The sequence below is a fragment of the Zootoca vivipara genome, chromosome 1 (assembly GCF_963506605.1).
Source record: "Zootoca vivipara chromosome 1, rZooViv1.1, whole genome shotgun sequence".
Taxonomy (NCBI): domain Eukaryota; kingdom Metazoa; phylum Chordata; class Lepidosauria; order Squamata; family Lacertidae; genus Zootoca; species Zootoca vivipara.
The window spans coordinates 22,399,071-22,419,404 of record NC_083276.1 but is presented as its reverse complement, the minus strand read 5'-3'; the positions used below and the strand labels follow the sequence as shown (position 1 = coordinate 22,419,404).

Sequence of the window (20,334 nt, the reverse complement as noted above, 5' to 3'; positions counted from 1 at the left end):
AGGATTATCCCCTTTTATGTAAATAAGCCAGGCAAGGCCTCAAAATAAAGAGTTGCTTCAAAGTAACTCCAAAATCCTCCCTATAATTCGAATTCTGTAGTGGAACTAGACTTCCTCCTGCTCTAGATGAGCCATTTTGCTTGAAAAGGAGGCGGGAAAACTTGTCAGAGCTGGTAGAGAATGAGTGGGTGGAGACAGCCTGGGTATGCTAGCTTGTACACCACTGAAAACAGCTCTGCCGGATAACATTTTGCAGACTGCAGTCACAGTTAATTGTTTTAAAGAAGAGATCTATGAAACAACTGGTAAATTGTGTATAAGCTCTGATGTAGTTACAAACTCTCATACTTCTCTTTTTTCTCTTCAGTAAAACAAAAAAATTCCAGTACTGATGAAGCAGCAGGAGATGTGGCTATTTTGCAGTTCATGCGTGGATGGAGCAAGCCATCAAGGATCAACTTTTACATTTGAACCTCCGTCTTGGGAGGTCCCTGAAGCCTCAATGAAGACCAGAAGAAAAGTGCTTAAAGAGTGGCTAGCTTGCTAAAATACAGTGGTACCTCGGTTTATGGACACAATTGGTTCCGGACGTCTGTTCATAAACTGAAGCGTTCATAAACTGAAGCGAACTTTCCCATTGAAAGTAATGGAAAGTGGATTAATCTGTTCCAGATGGTCTGCAGAGTACTCAACCTGAAGCGTACTTAACCTGAAGCATGGGTGTAATTGGTTCCAGAAGTCTGTTCATAAACTGAAGCGTTCATAAACTGAAGCGAACTTTCCCATTGAAAGTAATGGAAAGTGAATTAATCCGTTCCAGAAAATTCGTAAACCGAAAATTCGTAAACCAAGGTGTTCATAAACCAAGGTTCCACTGTAAGCACAAGCAGGAGTTTGTTCCAGGTGGGCAGCTTGCCAGAGCCACTATCAAAGCAGCCTTTGACACATAAGCATAGGTAGGTTGAAAACAAATAAAACTTAATCTTCAGTTCTGTCCTAAAACCAGATTAGCAGCCCATAGTCTAAAAAAAGAGAGTCAGAATAAGGTCCATCGATGCTTGCAGTCTAAACTTGCCTCTAAACTATGATCTGGCTTTGTTGTACCTAGATCCAGAAAAGGACTGTTGACTCTGAAAATCGGATGAAGGGCATGGTTATAAGGTGGGTGGGAGGAATCTGGACCAGTTTAAAAGATTGCAAAGAAAAAAGCGAAGGCCATGCTGACTTTTAACGCATGGTCTACTGTCCTCTGGCCTGGGGGAACATAGAAATTTACCTTATACAGAGTCAGACCACTGGTCCATCTAGTTCAGTATTGTCACTACACTAACTGCCTGCAGTTCTTCAGCATTTTGGTTAGGGTTATCTTCAACTCCTACCTCTCAATGCCAGATAAGGACATGTTTGCTCACAGGAAATTCAGAGCCCACCCTCTCCCCTTGGGGAGGGGCTGTAACACTGTTGTAGAACATCTGCTTTGCATGCTGAAGGTCCTGTTTTGACCAGTCCCTGTAGCTCTTTCATCAGAGAAGCGGACATGGAGCAATGGATTCAAACTTCAAGAAAGAAGATTCCACCTAAACATTAGGAAGAACTTCCTGACAGTAAGAGCTGTTCGGCAGTGGAATTTGCTACCAAGGAGTGTGGTGGAGTCTCCTTCTTTGGAGGTCTTTAAGCAGAGGCTTGACAGCCATATGTCAAGAATGCTTTGATGGTGTTTCCTGCTTGGCAGGGGGTTGGACTGGATGGCCCTTGTGGTCTCTTCCAACTCTATGATTCTATGATTCTATCTTCTACTGTGCAATTCCTCCCTCAACCAACCCTGCCATCTTCCCAGTCCCAGCCTCCAAACTTGCCTGACATTTGGACATTGGACATCAAATGTTTGTGTGTGTGTGTGTGTGTGTGTGTGTGTGTGTGTGTGTGCGCGCGCGCGCGCGTGCAAAGGTCCGTAACTGAACGTGAAATCATTGCTTTAATATCAGAGAGGTCCAGAGCGGCAAGAGATGGGCCCAGTTAGTGTGGCCTGATTCCACCACTGTGGAATTCCACTATATTGCCTGTAAAGAGCTTGTGAAATTTTAGCACTGAAGCCTGCCTAAATAACAACTCATGTAAATAACAACACAAAACATTTCAATTGCAACGTGAAGACTGGGAAACGCACCTCATTGCCAATACCCAATTGGAAAGAAAAAGAAAATAGGAGACAGATAGTAGATTGGGTATCTTCATTCAGAACACCAGAAATTTAATATGAAAACTTTACTCTTAGCTGTTATGGCAACACTGTATGGCTTGCGAAGATCTAAAGTGGTTTTATATGCTAATGAAAACAAATGGGCGTAAGAAAGAGACTGCACAGAGATATAGTAAGGACCAATATGGATAAATTATGCAATTTAATTTAGCCCTCTTTTCAATGATAGGCTAATGACTTGGCATATTGAAAAATATTTAATTTTTTTGTTAAACGTGTCCCCATTACATTATGTGCCCATCCCTTAAATGAAGTATGCTTTCAATGAGCCAGTAAACTAAAAATAAACACATTGGAAGTCGTGAAGGAAATCTACTTATGATGAGTGGAACTGCTTACATTAGTTTATATTGTAAAAAATATATTAAAACTTTGTTCTTCAATATTGTTTACATAATGCAGCGAAAACATCTTTAGGTGTGTAGAAGGGCTTACAGGTGTAAAACAAAAACAAAATAGGGCTCTGCCTGAACTTAAAGACTTCATGAGCTGATGTAGCTGGTTCCATCATGAATGTACTTGTGGGAGAGATATGATTTTCAAACATCTGCTTCCCACATTCACCCTTTTATATCAGACTCTGAAAAATACGCCTAAAAACAAATGTGTGAAGATGTCTGTACCATCCAGTCCTGTGTTTACTTGATACTATGCCCCAAGGAATTCTGTGCTTTTGGCTCTACATGTGAGGCTGGACTACAAATCCCATCATCCATGGCCATGCTGGTCGGGGCTGACGGGGATTGGAATTAGCCACCCCTGCAATAGGAATTACTCTTCAGTAACAATGCAGAGGATTGTAGCCCAAGGTGCAAAGTTTGGATTATGAACTTTTGGCCCTTAGTATACATGGATGTTTATGTTAAGCATTTAACACAGGAGAGGGCTAACACAGAACACCTAGAATATGTGCCTGAACTTTTATTGCATATGTATAAATTTAGTGTGTGTGTGTGTGTGTGTGTGTGTGTGTGTGTGTAATATGAAACTAAACATAAAATCAATAAATATTATGCAGCAAATTTCTATCTTGCTTCAATTGCTTTGACAGGTTTTAGATTAAAGTATCTAGCAGACAACACATATTGTTTCTGACACTTTATTGTTGTAGACAGTAATCCTCACCTGTTTCAGGGTCACTGAAGTCTGGCAAAGTAATTGTACTAAGTTGTCGCCTGTCGGCAATGGCTCTGTCTAACAAACTGCTGCCCCGTCCAGAATCGCTGTAGGAAACAATGCAAGGCATTTGTCATTTAAGGCTTTAAAAGGGAATGTTTAGCTTACTGTACAGCTCTTCATATACAGAGCTCAGTGCTATGTGTACCAACGGGATAGACAACCCATATATCATATAAAAAAACCACTGCATTTCATGCTGATTAAAGTATTTTCACACTATGGTTCAGATCACTTCAAAGCACTTATTTAATTGTGAGTGGACGTCTGCTCTACTGAGTCACTCGTGGGATGAAAATGATTGGCTCCACTTGGCGGATCTGAGAGACCTAGCTTAAAAAAAGAAGTCTTTCCATGAATGACTTTCACAGAATGAGATGACGGACCCCTCCCCCAAGGGGTTTACAATCTAAAAACAGACACAAGGAAAACAACAGAGGGATGAGAGGGAAATCAAGACAGGGATGCATGTCGGAAGAAAATGCAATGACTACACATATTTATGGAATGTCTTCCACTTTATGAATGTGTCAGCTCAGGAAAAGTGTCAGCTCAGGAAAAGGAAATTATTTCGTTCTTATTTTGACAATAGTCGTACCTTGGCTCCCAAACAAATCTGCTCCCGAGCAATAAAAAACCCAGAAGTGAGCGTTCCAGTTTTAGAATGTTCTTTGGGAAGCCGAACATCCGATGTGGGTTCCGTGCCTTCTGATTGGCTGCAGGAGCTTCCTGCAGCCAATCAGAAGCCATACTTTGGTTTTCGAACATTTTGGAAGTCAAACGGACTTCCTGAACGGATTCCGTTCGACTTCCAAGGTATGATTGTATAGTGACAAAATGGTGAGGCATGACTATATGGATGATGTTATAATTGCACCAGAAGTAAATATCAGACCTGGGATTTGGTGCTGCTCAGTTAAAAGCAAATACTATTCATCCCTTTCTATAGGGGTGCAATTCTGCTTACTGCTCTTGTTGCATCAACACTGCTGACATCCCTAGTGATCTGGTTTTCAAAGTGTTAGAAATCCTCGTTTCTTCACTAAGCTGGAAAATGGCTTCCTGGTTTTGAATCTGAACTCACTCAACATTTCCTTTCGGTGAAACGTCTAAATCCATTTTTTTAAGCAATGTGTTCTATATACAGAATGAAACTATTTCCTTTCTTTGTCTGGCTGCTGTTAAAATGGTGCAAAAAACCCCCCCCAAACTCTGAAAGACACCAACACAGCTAATTCCTTGTGCAATGATGCAATTACAGTAATCCACAGGAAACAGAAGGGACCTTCCTTAGTCCATTTTATCAACCAATAACTATTACATCAGTCAGCACACATTTCCTGGAAACAGCTCTATTAATTACTTCCTTGATACATGAACAATGCTGTGCCAAACGTCAGTGAGGAAGAAAATGAAGCTGAAGGTAAATAACCTCTTGTGGAGGCTCGGCTGGCTAGCACAGGTCTCAATTGCTTCCAGCTGGGCAGCCCAGGCAGGAGCATTAATGGGTGAGAAACACGAGCTGTTGTAGTCCATAAGGATGGTTTGTTATTTGCTATGCACACTCAGACACTGTCCATTATAAGGGTGTGTAGTCAGTAATAGGGATTCGGTTGGTATACCAACCACTGCACAACTGGTTCTGAATCTTGACTGACCTCGCAGAGAAGGTACAATAACTGCATATTGAGACCGACCACTTGTTGCCACTGCCACCATACAACCCTGAGCCACCCCAATTTTCATTAAGCACAGGTACACAAAAGCATTTCAGCACTGAAAGCGGTGATGAGCGCCACACCCCAAAGTCAAATTTGACTGACTTAACCATCCAGGGGTTCTTTACCTTTACCGGTGATTATTAATTCATGTGATGCAGGAAAGTTCTTTTCTTATATATTCCACAGCCAGGGAATTAATTGTGTTTTACTTTTTAATAACCGAGTTCTTAGATTATTTTTTTTAAAGTCATCAGTTCTAAACTCAAGGCAGAAAAAGCAATGTTACAACTGGACCCTAACTGACTTAGTAAGAAGCAGGGAAACTGAAACAGCTAACAAATTATGTCATTTGAAAATTATGTACAGTAACTTCTCTGGTTCATTGCAGGTCAAAATGCACACTGCTCTCCAGGATAATCACTACTAAAAAATATTTTTAGCCAAGGGTGCATCAAGCTCATCAGAAAAGCACTGGCCAAACATGATTAGATTCTGTGCTGACATCAAGCAAGCTGCAGAAGTTTGAAGGTTTAAACATATTACTGCAATTGTGCGCACATAAAATATCATGCTGAAATTAGGTGTAAAAGGAAACTATCACTGCACTGCTCAAATCAGCACTCTGGAAACTCAGATAAGCAGAACATTTTGCAAATACAGAATGGGGAAATAGCTTCAAAATGTGTTTAAGATGAAAAAGCCTGCTTCCGAGCCTACTGATTCTATCAGCAACAGCAACAACTGTAATCCACTTTTTACTTAATCAAAATACAATTCGTAGACTTAGATATGACTGAAACCAACTTTTAAAATTTAGAGACGAGCAATTGATTTAACTATACATTTCCCAGATACCTACTGAATGAGGACAGGGTATTTTATTTTGGGGAACATTATTAATTTAAAGCACAAACCCACACATATGTTCTCTGAATTAAAAGTTGTGCACAGAAATGTGAAATTACTGGGAACTGGGAAAAAATATTATTTACATAGTAGTACTGCATTATTATCATTACTACTACTACTGAGAGCCAGTGTGGTATAGTAGTTAAGAGTGGTAGACTCCTAATCTGGGGAACCGGGTTCGCGTCTCCTCCACATGCAGCTGCTGGGTGACCTTGGGCTAGTCACACTTCTTTGAAGTCTCTCAGCCTCACTCATCTCACAGAGTGTTTGTTGTGGGGGAGGTGGGAAAGGAGAATGTTAGCCGCTTTGAGACTCCTTTGGGTAGTGATAAAGCGGGATATCAAATCCAAACTCTTCTCTTCTTCTTCTTCTTCTTCTTCTTCTTCTTCTTCTTCTTCTTCTTCTTCTACTACTACTACTATCATCATCATCAACAACAAATAGTATTCTTATTAAAAACAGGCCCTGCCCATACTACTGCTGTGGTCATAGGAAGATGTTATAATACCTCGGATCACTCATAATAGGATGGGTGGCAGGCACAGAATGAGATGCCCTTCACGCTTGGTTCATTGCTGTATCTGATAACTGTTAACCAGTCATAAAATGAACTCTGCGATGCCCCTAAACCTTGCTTTAGAGCTCTGATTAAACTTAATACACTTAATACCGTGTTTCTCATATTATAAGTCATGTCTTATATTAATTTTTTCTTCAAAAAAACACGACATGGCTTATTTTTGAGGGATGTCTTATTTTTTAATAAAGTGCACGCGGGCGCTGTTTGCCGGGCTTGTCAAGCCCAGCAAGGAGCGCCCGCCGATCTTCGGTGACAGGCGGGGATGGGGGGAGAGCGGAGAACGATCTCCGCTTCTCCCCCACCCCCGCCTGTCACACAGCACAGGGCCGAAGATCGGCGGGCGCTGTTTGCCGGGCTTGTCAAGCCCAGCAAACAGCGCCCGCCGATCTTTGGTGACAGGCGGGGGTGGGGGGAGAGCGGAGCACGATCTCCGCTTCCCCCCCACCCCCCCTGTCACACAGGACAGGTCCGAAGATCGGCGGGCGCTGTTTGCCGGGCTTGTCAAGCCCAGCAAGGAGCGCCCGCCGATCTTTGGTGACAGGCGGGGGTGGGGGGAGAGCGGAGAACGATCTCCGCTTCCCCCCCACCCCCGCCTGTCACACAGGACAGGTCCGAAGATCGGCGGGCGCTGTTTGCCGGGCTTGTCAAGCCCAGCAAACAGCGCCCGCCGATCTTCGGTGACAGGCGGGGGTGGGCGGAGAGCGGAGAACGATCTCCGCTTCCCCCCCACCCCGCCTGCCACACAGCACAGGTCGGCGGGCGCTGTTTGCCGGGCTTGTCAAGCCCAGCTAGGAGCGCCCGCCGATCTTCGGTGACAGGCGGGGGTGGGCGGAGAGCGGAGAACGATCTCCGCTTCTCCCCCACCCCCGCCTGTCACACAGGACAGGTCCGAAGATCGGCAGGCGCTGTTTGCCGGGCTTGTCAAGCCCAGCAAGGAGCGCCCGCCGATCTTTGGTGACAGGTGGGGGTGGGGGGAGAGCGGAGAACGATCTCCGCTTCCCCCCCCACCCCCGCCTGTCACACAGGACAGGTCCGAAGGTCGGCGGGCGCTGTTTGCCGGGCTTGTCAAGCCCAGCAAGGAGCGCCCGCCGATCTTTGGTGACAGGCGGGGGTGGGGGGAGAGCGGAGAACGATCTCCGCTTCCCCCCCACCCCCGCCTGTCACACAGGACAGGTCCGAAGATCGGCAGGCGCTGTTTGCCGGGCTTGTCAAGCCCAGCAAACAGCGCCCGCCGATCTTCGGTGACAGGCGGGGGTGGGCGGAGAGCGGAGAACGATCTCCGCTTCCCCCCCACCCCCGCCTGTCACACAGCACAGGTCGGCGGGCGCTGTTTGCCGGGCTTGTCAAGCCCAGCTAGGAGCGCCCGCCGATCTTTGGTGACAGGCGGGGGTGGGGGGAGAGCGGAGAACGATCTCCGCTTCCCCCCCACCCCCGCCTGTCACACAGGACAGGTCCGAAGATCGGCGGGCGCTGTTTGCCGGGCTTGTCAAGCCCAGCAAGGAGCGCCCGCCGATCTTTGGTGACAGGCGGGGGTGGGGGGAGAGCGGAGAACGATCTCCGCTTCCCCCCCCACCCCCGCCTGTCACACAGGACAGGTCCGAAGATCGGCGGGCGCTGTTTGCCGGGCTTGTCAAGCCCAGCAAGGAGCGCCCGCCGATCTTTGGTGACAGGCGGGGGTGGGGGGAGAGCGGAGCACGATCTCCGCTTCCCCCCCACCCCCGCCTGTCACACAGGACAGGTCCGAAGATCGGCGGGCGCTGTTTGCCGGGCTTGTCAAGCCCAGCAAGGAGCGCCCGCCGATCTTTGGTGACAGGCGGGGGTGGGGGGAGAGCGGAGAACGATCTCCGCTTCTCGCCCACCCCCGCCTGTCACACAGCACAGGGCCGAAGATCGGCGGGCGCTGTTTGCCGGGCTTGTCAAGCCCAGCTAGGAGCGCCCGCCGATCTTCGGTGACAGGCGGGGGTGGGCGGAGAGCAGAGAACGATCTCCGCTTCCCCCCCCACCCCCGCCTGTCACACAGCACAGGTCGGCGGGTGCTGTTTGCCGGGCTTGTCAAGCCCAGCAAGGAGCGCCCGCCGATCTTTGGTGACAGGCGGGGGTGGGCGGAGAGCGGAGAACGATCTCCGCTTCTCCCCCACCCCCGCCTGTCACACAGCACAGGTCGGCGGGCGCTGTTTGCCGGGCTTGTCAAGCCCAGCAAGGAGCGCCCGCCGATCTTTGGTGACAGGCGGGGGTGGGGGGAGAGCGGAGAACGATCTCCGCTTCTCGCCCACCCCCGCCTGTCACACAGCACAGGGCCGAAGATCGGCGGGCGCTGTTTGCCGGGCTTGTCAAGCCCAGCTAGGAGCGCCCGCCGATCTTCGGTGACAGGCGGGGGTGGGCGGAGAGCAGAGAACGATCTCCGCTTCCCCCCCCACCCCCACCTGTCACACAGGACAGGTCCGAAGATCGGCGGGCGCTGTTTGCCGGGCTTGTCAAGCCCAGCAAACAGTGCCCGCCGATCTTTGGTGACAGGCGGGGGTGGGGGGAGAGCGGAGAACGATCTCCGCTTCTCCCCCACCCCCGCCTGTCACACAGCACAGGTCGGCGGGTGCTGTTTGCCGGGCTTGTCAAGCCCAGCAAGGAGCGCCCGCCGATCTTTGGTGACAGGCGGGGGTGGGCGGAGAGCGGAGAACGATCTCCGCTTCTCCCCCACCCCCGCCTGTCACACAGCACAGGTCGGCGGGCGCTGTTTGCCGGGCTTGTCAAGCCCAGCAAGGAGCGCCCGCCGATCTTTGGTGACAGGCGGGGGTGGGGGGAGAGCGGAGAACGATCTCCGCTTCCCCCCCACCCCCGCCTGTCACACAGCACAGGGCCGAAGATCGGCGGGCGCTGTTTGCCGGGCTTGTCAAGCCCAGCTAGGAGCGCCCGCCGATCTTCGGTGACAGGCGGGGGTGGGCGGAGAGCAGAGAACGATCTCCGCTTCCCCCCCCACCCCCACCTGTCACACAGGACAGGTCCGAAGATCGGCGGGCGCTGTTTGCCGGGCTTGTCAAGCCCAGCAAACAGTGCCCGCCGATCTTTGGTGACAGGCGGGGGTGGGGGGAGAGCGGAGAACGATCTCCGCTTCCCCCCCACCCCCGCCTGTCACACAGGACAGGTCCGAAGATCGGCGGGCGCTGTTTGCCGGGCTTGTCAAGCCCAGCAAACAGCGCCCGCCGATCTTTGGTGACAGGCGGGGGTGGGGGGAGAGCGGAGAACGATCTCCGCTTCCCCCCCCCCACCCCCGCCTGTCACACAGGACAGGTCCGAAGATCGGCGGGCGCTGTTTGCCGGGCTTGTCAAGCCCAGCAAGGAGCGCCCGCCGATCTTTGGTGACAGGCGGGGGTGGGGGGAGAGCGGAGAACGATCTCCGCTTCCCCCCACCCCTGCCTGTCACACAGCACAGGTCCGAAGATCGGCGGGCGCTGTTTGCCGGGCTTGTCAAGCCCAGCAAGGAGCGCCCTCCGATCTTCGGCTCTGTCCCCCGATGCGCGACGGCTCGGGGAAGCAGGCAGGGAGCTCCTGCTGGGTCCCGCGCCTTCGCCTCTCGCTCGGTCGGGGCTACACGACATGGCTTATTTTCGGGGTATGTCTTATTTTTCACCAACCCTTAGAAATCCTGTCATGGCTTATTTTTTGGGGATGCCTTAAAATATGAGAAACACGGTACATCATTTAGTAGCATCCCTAGCTTCATTCAGCCTCAGTAAGACACACTGATAAGTTGGGCGAGGATATATGCAATGTTGTAACCCTCTCTGATAACGACACCATCTGCACAGCCATTCTACTTCCTGTGTTTTCTTCTTCTCTCTACCTGCTGGAGGGTCATGGCGCAAACTGCAGACAAACCACAGAATTTGCAGCCACAAAACATGGTGATGGCCACCAACTTTTACGGCTTTAAAAGTAGACTAGACATAGGAGTACCAATGGCTAGTAGTCGTGATGGCTATATATTACCCCCAGGATCAGAGGCAATATGTTTCTGATCATCAGTTGCAAAGGAACTGGGAGCAGGCTGTTGCTCTGTTCTTCCTGTGAACTTCCAAGGCCTTTGATCTTATCCAGAACAACTCTTCTAACATTCATAAGGCTGAATATGACTTGCCACCCCACAAGTAAATGTAGTGGTAATGAGGGGAGCAACCAGGTCTATAGAGTCACAGCTTGTAATTATGTGTACCAATGACAGCATGGATCCTTTCTAAACATTTTAGGAAAGCTGATGTATGAAACGTCACTTTTCAATGTGCCAAATCTCAAATGGGAGGGGACCCAATTATCAGTGAGTTTGTCTTATAATAAGTGCATAATCCATAACTGGTAGGTTATATTTTCCCCTCTGCCTCATTTGCCTGCTTTATGTGCTTAAATGAATCAACATTTTGAAGGGACGGAGGGGAAGCCATAAAATTCAGCCTTTATGCAGAACGTAAATGTTTGTCTCATCTTGGATCACACATTTGAAGTCTGACAGTGAATGACATCTGCAAGACTGCTGAAGTCGAGCTGGGCGCATATGCAAGCATTTACTCCAAGTCAGTTCTCACCTGGCATAAAGAGAGCGCAACATGGAGGTTGTTAACTCACAGCGGGGCCAGAGCTATTACATGCTGGCTTTTACAGAATTTGAAAAGAGAAATGTGATACACTGCATGGGGGACCTTGCTGATCTGATAGCATCATACAGGATGGAATATTATTCTGATATGCCTTGCTGCGGCATAATGTCACTGTATCTTTTCATTTACTTGACAGGAATGTAGCAGTAGAAAGTTGCAAAGTACTACCAGGAGAAAAAAAAAACAAAGTTTCTACTCTCAAGATTCTCATTTTGCCTTGCAAAGCTGGGTGAATCCTCTCTTTTTACTGAAAGCAAATCAGAATTTCTGCTACTTGTACTGTACTTCAACGACTGAGTTTCACTCACTCAAGATTTTCATGTCTTCTTGGAGCAGATTGGGCATGCAGGGGGGACGAAGAAAAGGGAAGGGGGAAAATCAAAGAAAACCGTTGCCCTACAATCTCAACTAATGGAAGCCTCTGCTGAATCAAAGAGCCCTCTGTCAGCAGAATGCCACGATTGGATACAACCCAAACTTCATTTTTGTTTACTATCTTGAAGGTCACTCAAGTGGAACAGCTCAGATTCTTTCCACTTAAATAAAGAAATCAAGCCAGTCCAATGCACATACACCACACCCATAACAGAAAAGCAACTAACATGGTAAGCAAAAATATAGCCACACAAACCTCACATGAAATATAAACTGGAGTATGATAACCACCCCCCCAAAAAAATCAAGCTATGAGCAGAATTCATCTAACCAACCAGCAAAATCCCAGCACAAGGACATCCCCTTGTGCAACAGGGCTGCCCTGCCCTTTCTTCCTCCTGCTCCCCCATTGGCGGGGGGGTTGGACACCCAGAATAAAAACGGTGGGAGGAGAGAGGATTGTTCCATCTGGCAAGCTGCAATACTTGCACAAACAAGATGACTGGAAGAGTGTGATGCTGAATTCCAACCTTTATTTATATGCAAAGGATTCACCCCGACCCCCTGCACACACAAACAGAATGTGTTCCGTGTTGTTCTGTATTGTCCTACCTGGGGTTAGTGAGATTGTAACAGGATTTCCAGATCTGCAACATGTGTTTACAAGTAAGGAGTGCCTCATCTGGGCCCCGGCAGAGTGATTCCAATTTGACTTTTGAAAACAGTAATCTGAGAAGGAGAGAAAAATCAAACTGTAATTCAACAATAAAGGACGTTAAAAACATGAATGCAGCCCTGATGGACAGAGCAAAGGCCATCTACTTCATCATCCCACTTCTTCCAGTGCCCATCCCAGATGCCTATGGAAAGCAGACAAGCAGCCTTGGTTCATGCCAAGTGATGCTAAGACTTAACAAGCCTAGTGGGTCCTTTTTTGTGAACTGCTGCTTTCACAATTACTCCAGGTTACTACGACGTCCTAGAGTTTTGCGACCCACATGAAGGAGTTTCTCTGCAGGCAAGTCAATATGAAAAGGGTTCCCTAAAGATAAAAGGTTTTAGATCACTGTTCTAGAGCACAGAGGCAGACGTTCTCTTTGAAAACAGCCAAGCAGCAGCATTAGAGTAGCATGTACACTCTAACTTTGAAAAAACTCTAGTCAGCAGCCAAAACTAACCGATTTTCTATTAAGCTTTATGGCAGCGAAAAAGGAACCATTACAATGCTGAAGAAATTATACTTGAATAATGCAACGGTTTATTCTGCTTACCAGTTTGTTTTGCTAAAGGTTGCGTGCCTCTGAATTATATTGAAAGCAATTAGGAGGAGCGAAAACTAACTGTTATAGGGAAAGCAAGTGTATTAGAGGTGTACCAAATGAGAAATGTGTTAAGTCAACTAATCTGTCAATTCCATCCACCAAAATAGAACATTTTGAACTGATTTGTAGGCGTAATTCTAAAAAAGGCAAGCAGCCCAGAAACACGAGGAGGGGATTTGTGAGGGTTTTGCAAGTTTTGCTTGGAAGTGCACAATTGCTTCTAGCAATGGGCAAGAAAGTGCCTGGGGGATTGTGTCCAGTCAGCTGGTCTGATTGAGTTTTAATTATGCTGTGGTAAAATGTTTTCAGAATTTCACAGCTGTTTTCCAACACCGAGAGAGATTCTGCACTTGACTGTTGCATCACTCCTTTTGGTATACTTAAATAGTGGTCCAGTCATGTACCACCCCTTAACTAAAACCCTCTCTATTAGAGGGGATCAATTCTACAGACTGTGCGCTCCAACTAAACCACCAATTTGTGTATCAAAAGTATGTATCAGCCTCCAGACAGCTGTTTGCAGAATAGAGACATAGCTAAAAAATATAGAAGTTACTCATCCAGATCTAGGACTTAACATATTATACCCCACCTTTCATATGAGAACATAAAAATGTAATAAAATAATACACTCAAACAATAAAAGCAAAAAATAAAAAGCAGAAGATAAAAACAATCAACATTAAGTGTCATAAGTTCACAATGCAGCAGACTTTTGACATAAACAATGGCACTAAATGTGGATAGTCAACAGCTTGTGAATTCAGTCGTAACAGCAAATCACGGTTACATTTGCCACATTGGCAGCCCCTTGCAAACCATAGTTTGGCATTGTGGCTGATTGCGCTTGCAGTTTGGGACTGATCCTGTAAGTCCCTTCTCTGAAGTTTCAACAAGCAACAAACAGTATGGAAACTGGCATAGTCCCCAAATAGACTGCAGGTGTAGAAATGATTGTTTTTTTAAAAAAACCTTCTCAAAAGAAGCACTCAAAGAGACAAGGGCTATACTATTTTCTACTTATTTATTTGACATTATTCGTGTGGCACCACATAATGATGAGTTATTCTCTGGCTGGCTCACAAAATGAAATAGATTTAAAAACAATTATAATACAGCATTAAAACAACTCCAAACTAGGATCAAAACAAAGTAATAAAAAAGCAAAGAACTGTGTCATTTCATGTGCGTACTATCATTACAGTGCCTTATGCTGGATTAAAGATTGTTACTACAAGTCAGTATTCCTATAGTTCAACAGTATATTACTGGGCTGGTTTTTGCTAATGGCTATGAGCAGGCAGAAACTCTAAAAGTCAGATAAACAACTGGACCCCAACCAGCATGACTTACATCTTAAGTCATAAGGCAGGCCAATATTACGGTTCTACACACAGCAGGTCACAGGGGTAGGGAATAAAGCTGAAAGATGGCAGCTTGCTTAAAGCCATTAAATGCGCTCAAAACTGAGTTAAAATTTAAACTTCCAACTCACAGATCATGTTCATGACCACTCTGATACACTACTTGTTTTTACAGAATGATAAGAACCAGTGACATTTTAAGCACATTGATGTGCACACATCTGTTGAATGAGTGCTATTTGCCACTCAGCTGTTTTGTGATGCGGCTCTTTATTCTCATTTATTTATCATGATATATTAAGAAAAGCAGCAAGATAATCTACTCTATGGAACCCATCAACTTTCCAAAGGGAGGTCATGACGTTTCTTTCAAAAAAAGAAAATGAGAGGACGAGAGCTTGTCGTTTTCATTCTATGTATCATGTAAGGTCTGTGAATATTACTTTGCAGCAAAAGCTAACAAATACAATGAAAAATAAGAATTGAGGAAGCAGAATATCACATTGCTATTCACAAAGTCTGAAAGCTATAGCCTTCTGCAACATGGAAAAAGGGAGAAACGCAATGCACAAAATTTGCAAGGCCAAAAATGGCCCAGTCATTTCAAGGGTTTAAATTTTGTCTCATACTAAGCACGCATATGCATAGAAACTACCAAAAAAAACCCCTACTCACATAAAGTTTTCTGGGTATTCGCTCAAGGCCATGTCAATGATATTCAGAGCATCGTGATAGTGTTTCTGAGCTGACAGCAAGAGGGCAAGGAGATGCAGAGAGTTAGCATCGTCTCCTTGAAGCTGAAGAGCTTGACGAACATATCCTAAAGCTTCTGGTATCTATTTGAAAGAAAAGTTGAAATGGGTTATTCTTATCACATACAGTATAATTCCCCTGCATTTAGAGATTAGGAAGAAATGGGAATGGAAAGTGCCTCCACCGAAGAAATATTCACTACTAGGGGGGAAACCAAAGACACATACATATATATAACTGTTCTCTTCAGAAAAGTGTTGAGGCATTGATGATTTTGCCGCTCACTGACAATGAAAAGTAGCCAAAGTATGTGACTCCTATTGGCTTCCTAAAATAAACTTTAAAATTTTCCTTTTGCACTCAAAATGTAAAGCAACTTGGAACAAGCTTTAGTGTTCCAGGCGTTGGGATTTTTGCAAATTAACAGATTTTCTTCTGACTAAACAAAATTCAGCTTTGTAGCATTTTATGAAACAAATTAAAACATCAAATAATCTTCAAGAAACAAGCATAATTACACAGGGGACCACCATTTTGGCTGGTGTTGATGGTCATCCAAAAATTTGTCCTCGGAACAAACCCCTGCCGTTCAAAAGGAGTAGTGTGGTTTTGTTTCTGATGAATATGAAGTGGTTTTAACTACACCACATGGTTGGGGATGAGTGAGGTCTCAATAATAACACTGCTTGAAACATCAGTGGTGCCCCTTGCTTCAGTGCTACCACCATTGTAACTGTGGAACATACATTAGGCTTTAATACAGAGGTTTTGCACAAAACCTCTTTAGCACTCATGCGCAAGACCTCGGTTATTTAAAGGAGCACAGATATAGAAATATCTGGACACATATCCAGAATGGAATAAAATAATGGTGGGGGGAGGGGGACACACAAAAAATCCACCCAGACAAAACTGCCAAGCTTTAGCAACTGGTATGGACAGCAAGAGACAGAACAGCCATGAAAATCAATGGTTGAAAAATGAGAATGTGTGGAAGGTAACATGACAGATGCACACTCAGAAAAATCTGATAAGAATGACCCATTTGCAATAGAAGGCCGCCATCTGGAAATACCCTACAACTCTCTCAAGAGAATATGAGGGGATTTCCTTAAAATAGAAAGGCAGCAAGGGACTGGATTTTATGTTGGGATGGTGCTTGCGCAACAGAGAAGAAGGCTGAGTAAAAATATAAGAAGCCTTTGTGCTTCTGGACTTTGAAGGCTAGATGCATCCCAGAGGTATCTCCAGTTCTTCTTAAACATCTCAGCATAAGAGCCTTGTTTTCAAGGTATGAAGGACTTGAAACTGTTCTTTGCACTTCTTGGTGGACGAAGAAAACGTTTGTTCCACTTCTTAGAAACAGGAAGATCAAGAATAAATATGAATGTACAGAGATGATAATTAACTAATACAGCTATTATTTATACTTCCCTAATTATCCCCCTGTAGGAATTTTTTTTTTGTTGACCCCCTCCCCCACCAGCATATAGATTCTGCTGAAAAATATGGGGGGGAAACCCCAGTAACATAACAATTTCAGAACTAACCTGTCGGGATATAGCAAACTGTAAAGCTAGATAAAATGCTGCCAGGTGATCTGTTGGAGACAAGATGTGAGCCCTGAAAAACAGTAAACGTATATAGACCATCAAGTCACTTTAAATTTCCAGGTTTACCTTTGTATTTGTCAATTTTAACTGCTGATAACTGATCTACCAGTGGAATTTTGTTCCTGAGCAGGAAGCTAACTCAGCCTTCTCAGCCTTCCTAGCACCCCCATCTTAAACCACAACATTACAGCCATCAGCCTAATTATTAACAATACAGTTCATGTGAAGATCTCTGCTTTTATTTATTCAATCGCTTTGCATGTGGTGGGTGTTAAAAACAAAAAAAGGAGCAAATTGACAGGGTGTAAGGCAGGAGAGGCAAAGGTGAACTAGAAGAAAGAGAGTCCTCATATTTCTCATGACTCTCCACTGGGTCTTTTATCACAGCTTTGCAAAGCAAGTCTCTAGTTCAGAGTGGGGAACCTGTGGTAATCAGACTTTGGAATATTTGAATACATACATAAATGCAAAATCAAATATTTGGAACATCTGGGGAAGATGGCAGATGAAGGCACTTTCATGTGTTTTCCAGGGTCCTATTTCAAGGTTTCCATTTTCTAGTGCTCACAAGCAAAATATGCAGTGAAGTAATAATATTCTTGAAGTAGGAAGAATACCTTCTGCTCTGAGGTTAAGGGACGGGGGACCTTTAACATTTTATTCTATTTTTAAGAAGTGAATTAAAAAACTGATAAATAGGCAGCTCATTGAATTAATAATGGGATACAGAGATTTTATCTTGTAGGTTACTGTTTCAAAAATCCAGTTAAAGCTAGGACTGACTTAAAGTTGTTACCATCTGGCAGCTGCTCACTGATCTATATGACACCCATCAATTTCAGACCTCTGTAAATAGCCCAGAAATAATCCAGATTTAATACTGCTTGCACAAATGCCTGCTATGGTACAAGAGATGACAGAGGCGATGCCATCTGTAGCAAGAAAGTGTATATGATAGCTAAATCCATATTTTCCACTGCTGGAGGGTCATGAATAAAGCCAGAAAGGAATTTCTCCAGAAGCCTTCTAACTCAGAACATTTCTTTTTCATAAAAAAGCATGTTCACCCTGTCCTATAGGAAGCATTACAGCCTAGTCATTATGCCTTAATTTCAGCTGTGTTTTACTAAACAATTAAAACATCAGAAAGAACAATTAAAAGAATTAAATCAGGAAGTTCAAGTTCTAATAGGTGTGGGCCCCCTGTTTACATAAAAATGTAAATTTATTTATTTATTTATTTATTTATTTATTTATTTATTTATTTAGGGCACCAGTCAGTCAATCACTTTCTTGCTTGAGGTACAAATTAAATTTAGAGATGGCTCACAATCATGTTACTATCAAATGTATCTGCCCTAATTCTCTGCTCATGCAACTATTCTGCCTGTGTGCATAGTTAAGGAGCTAGAAGTTGTGACTGAAGATAATAAGGTATTTCTCGGTCTCTAGGAAGCTAATACAGAACCAATAACGCTTAAGTTTTTAAAACACAACTTGATTGCAGTAATAAACTATTTTCATCCTTCTGCTTTATGAGAATTCATGAGCCACATTACAAGTCATGGTGAAGACATTGCACTTGCTCATAACCTCTTAGAATAAGAGGGTTTAAGTCCCTGAATGAACAATAAATACTTTAAACCAATCTAATAAAATAACATCAATATCATATACAATATATTCTGTCAATTTTGGGAATGCTATTCAGAGCTACATTTTCTTCCTCTGGAACAAAATGTGTATTCAGACAAAGAATCATTCTTCAAACAGATGTTGTGCAAACATTATTCTCTACTAGCTGATAACAAAAATATCTTTAATAATGAAATCAGAGGAAATCCAGTCTGATTCCAAAGGATTTGCCAGCACTACTTGATGAAGCAAACGTTAACGCAATATGTTCTGTACTCATGCACGCAGACTCCCAGAGGTAAAATCCGCATTACATAATCATTTATAAATATATCTTTTAAAAAATACACATAAGGTTTTTCATTATCTACAGCTGAATGAAAAGATTAACACCCACTCACCTTTGAAATGCAAGAAGAGCCTTTCGCTGCAGAACCTCTTGTATCCCTCGCAAAGAAGCTAAAAACAGGATTTAATTAGTCATATTAAGCAGAGGCTTCAGACCAAGCATTTTTTAAAATAAAAAAGGACATACAATGAATCCTTTTGACTATTTGACATATTTCTAAATGCTCTATATTGTTGACTCTTTACCCTTATAAACTGATATACTTACCATCTGTAGCTTGTAAGCTGTAAGTCAGTCCCAGGGCTAAGAAACCTTTCGCTTTGAATTCTGATGATTTGTCCCCCATATCAACCACCATTCTGGCAAACCGTTCTGCTTCTTCTAACTAAAAACAAAAGCACAGATTTATATGAGACTAGTTAATAGACAGAACCCTGCTCACTCCCAATGGTCACATATCTATTTCAAATGGGGTCTGCTTAAATGTTACGATTAATTGGACTGCCATTCTCAGTGATTAATGGGGAGGCACAAGTATAGAAGAGGGTATTTATAGAAGGCTGCCAGGGTATTTTTCTGTCCTGACTTTATCAATTAGTTTTGGTCCGGAATCTCCAAGTTGGAAATGCTTGCATCCACCTTAAAGGGGAGGCGGGTCAGAGTATGCATCATGTAAAAGTGGCCTTTAGGAAAGAAAATCTAGCTGACTATGCACGGAGGGATGGGGTCCTACCTTGTGAACAACAAACCAACTATGAAACAATTTTGAAAAGTGCTACTTTTTTGGTGATTATTCTCATATGGTTGGTTAATTGTGGATGATCTGTAACAGTGCGCTTGGTGTGGCATGCATTTTTTTTAACTGATAAATTTTTATTAAGCTTTTGAGCAATCAGATGAATTTTTAAGAATCGCAACCTTTGTCTGGGCAACATAGAATGATAGGGTTATCTAATCCAACCAACATGCTGCTTCCCAGCTTGCACATACCTTGAGAGTATTCCAAAGAGTTGCGTACGTACCATAAATACAAGTCAATTTACAGCTTTTATCAACATATATATTTTAGTATTCTCCAATGCTACCTGCAATTACCAACCCATTTCCAACCTGAACCAAGTTTACCCATCTCTAGAAATTAGCTCGACATTCAGCACAGGGTGCTCAAAAATTCTAAAATTATCGTGGCAGTGGTTAGGGATCTCAACACTCTTTTAAAAGTATATTCTTTTCAATCTGATATATTCTTGGAATTTTGATATTTTGACCTGGCAGAGGGAATCACATTTCTGTTTATTATAAATCATGCTGGATCAAAAGCAGCAAAGCAACAGCATGTGTGCATATTTCTTTAAATACCCATTTTTCTGGACTCAGAGAACTAATAAACAACTTACCCAATGAAGGGATCCCATACATAGTTTGGCAGCAAGAAGTGGGATTGTGGCATCGTCCGGTTTCAACCGTATACACTCTTTCAAGACCTTCACAGCTCGAGCAGACTGTACAAAAACATGTCTCGGGATAAGACAACCAGGGTAGCGGAATATAGTAAGAATTTTGCATTTTGCCATTTAAGCCCCTTCCAAGCTGTAACAAAAGATTTCTAAACAAATTTCAAATAAAAGGCA

The 20,334-nt window shown here is 44.3% G+C and overlaps 1 protein-coding gene across 4 annotated transcripts in view; it reads right to left on the bottom strand.

Moving 5' to 3' along the window:
* TTC7B (tetratricopeptide repeat domain 7B) overlaps positions 1-20,334 on the bottom strand; it is a 105,361-nt gene that overhangs the window by 32,149 nt on the left and 52,878 nt on the right. For all 4 annotated transcript variants that reach the window (XM_035101891.2, XM_060272302.1, XM_035101893.2 and 1 more), the window contains 7 exons: positions 20,101-20,205; positions 18,971-19,088; positions 18,756-18,813; positions 16,657-16,729; positions 15,029-15,189; positions 12,280-12,396; positions 3,386-3,483 (listed from right to left, as the gene is read on the bottom strand). In XM_035101891.2, coding sequence (XP_034957782.2) covers positions 3,386-3,483; positions 12,280-12,396; positions 15,029-15,189; positions 16,657-16,729; positions 18,756-18,813; positions 18,971-19,088; positions 20,101-20,205 — 730 coding nt within the window. The remainder of the gene's footprint in view (positions 1-3,385; positions 3,484-12,279; positions 12,397-15,028; positions 15,190-16,656; positions 16,730-18,755; positions 18,814-18,970; positions 19,089-20,100; positions 20,206-20,334) is intronic.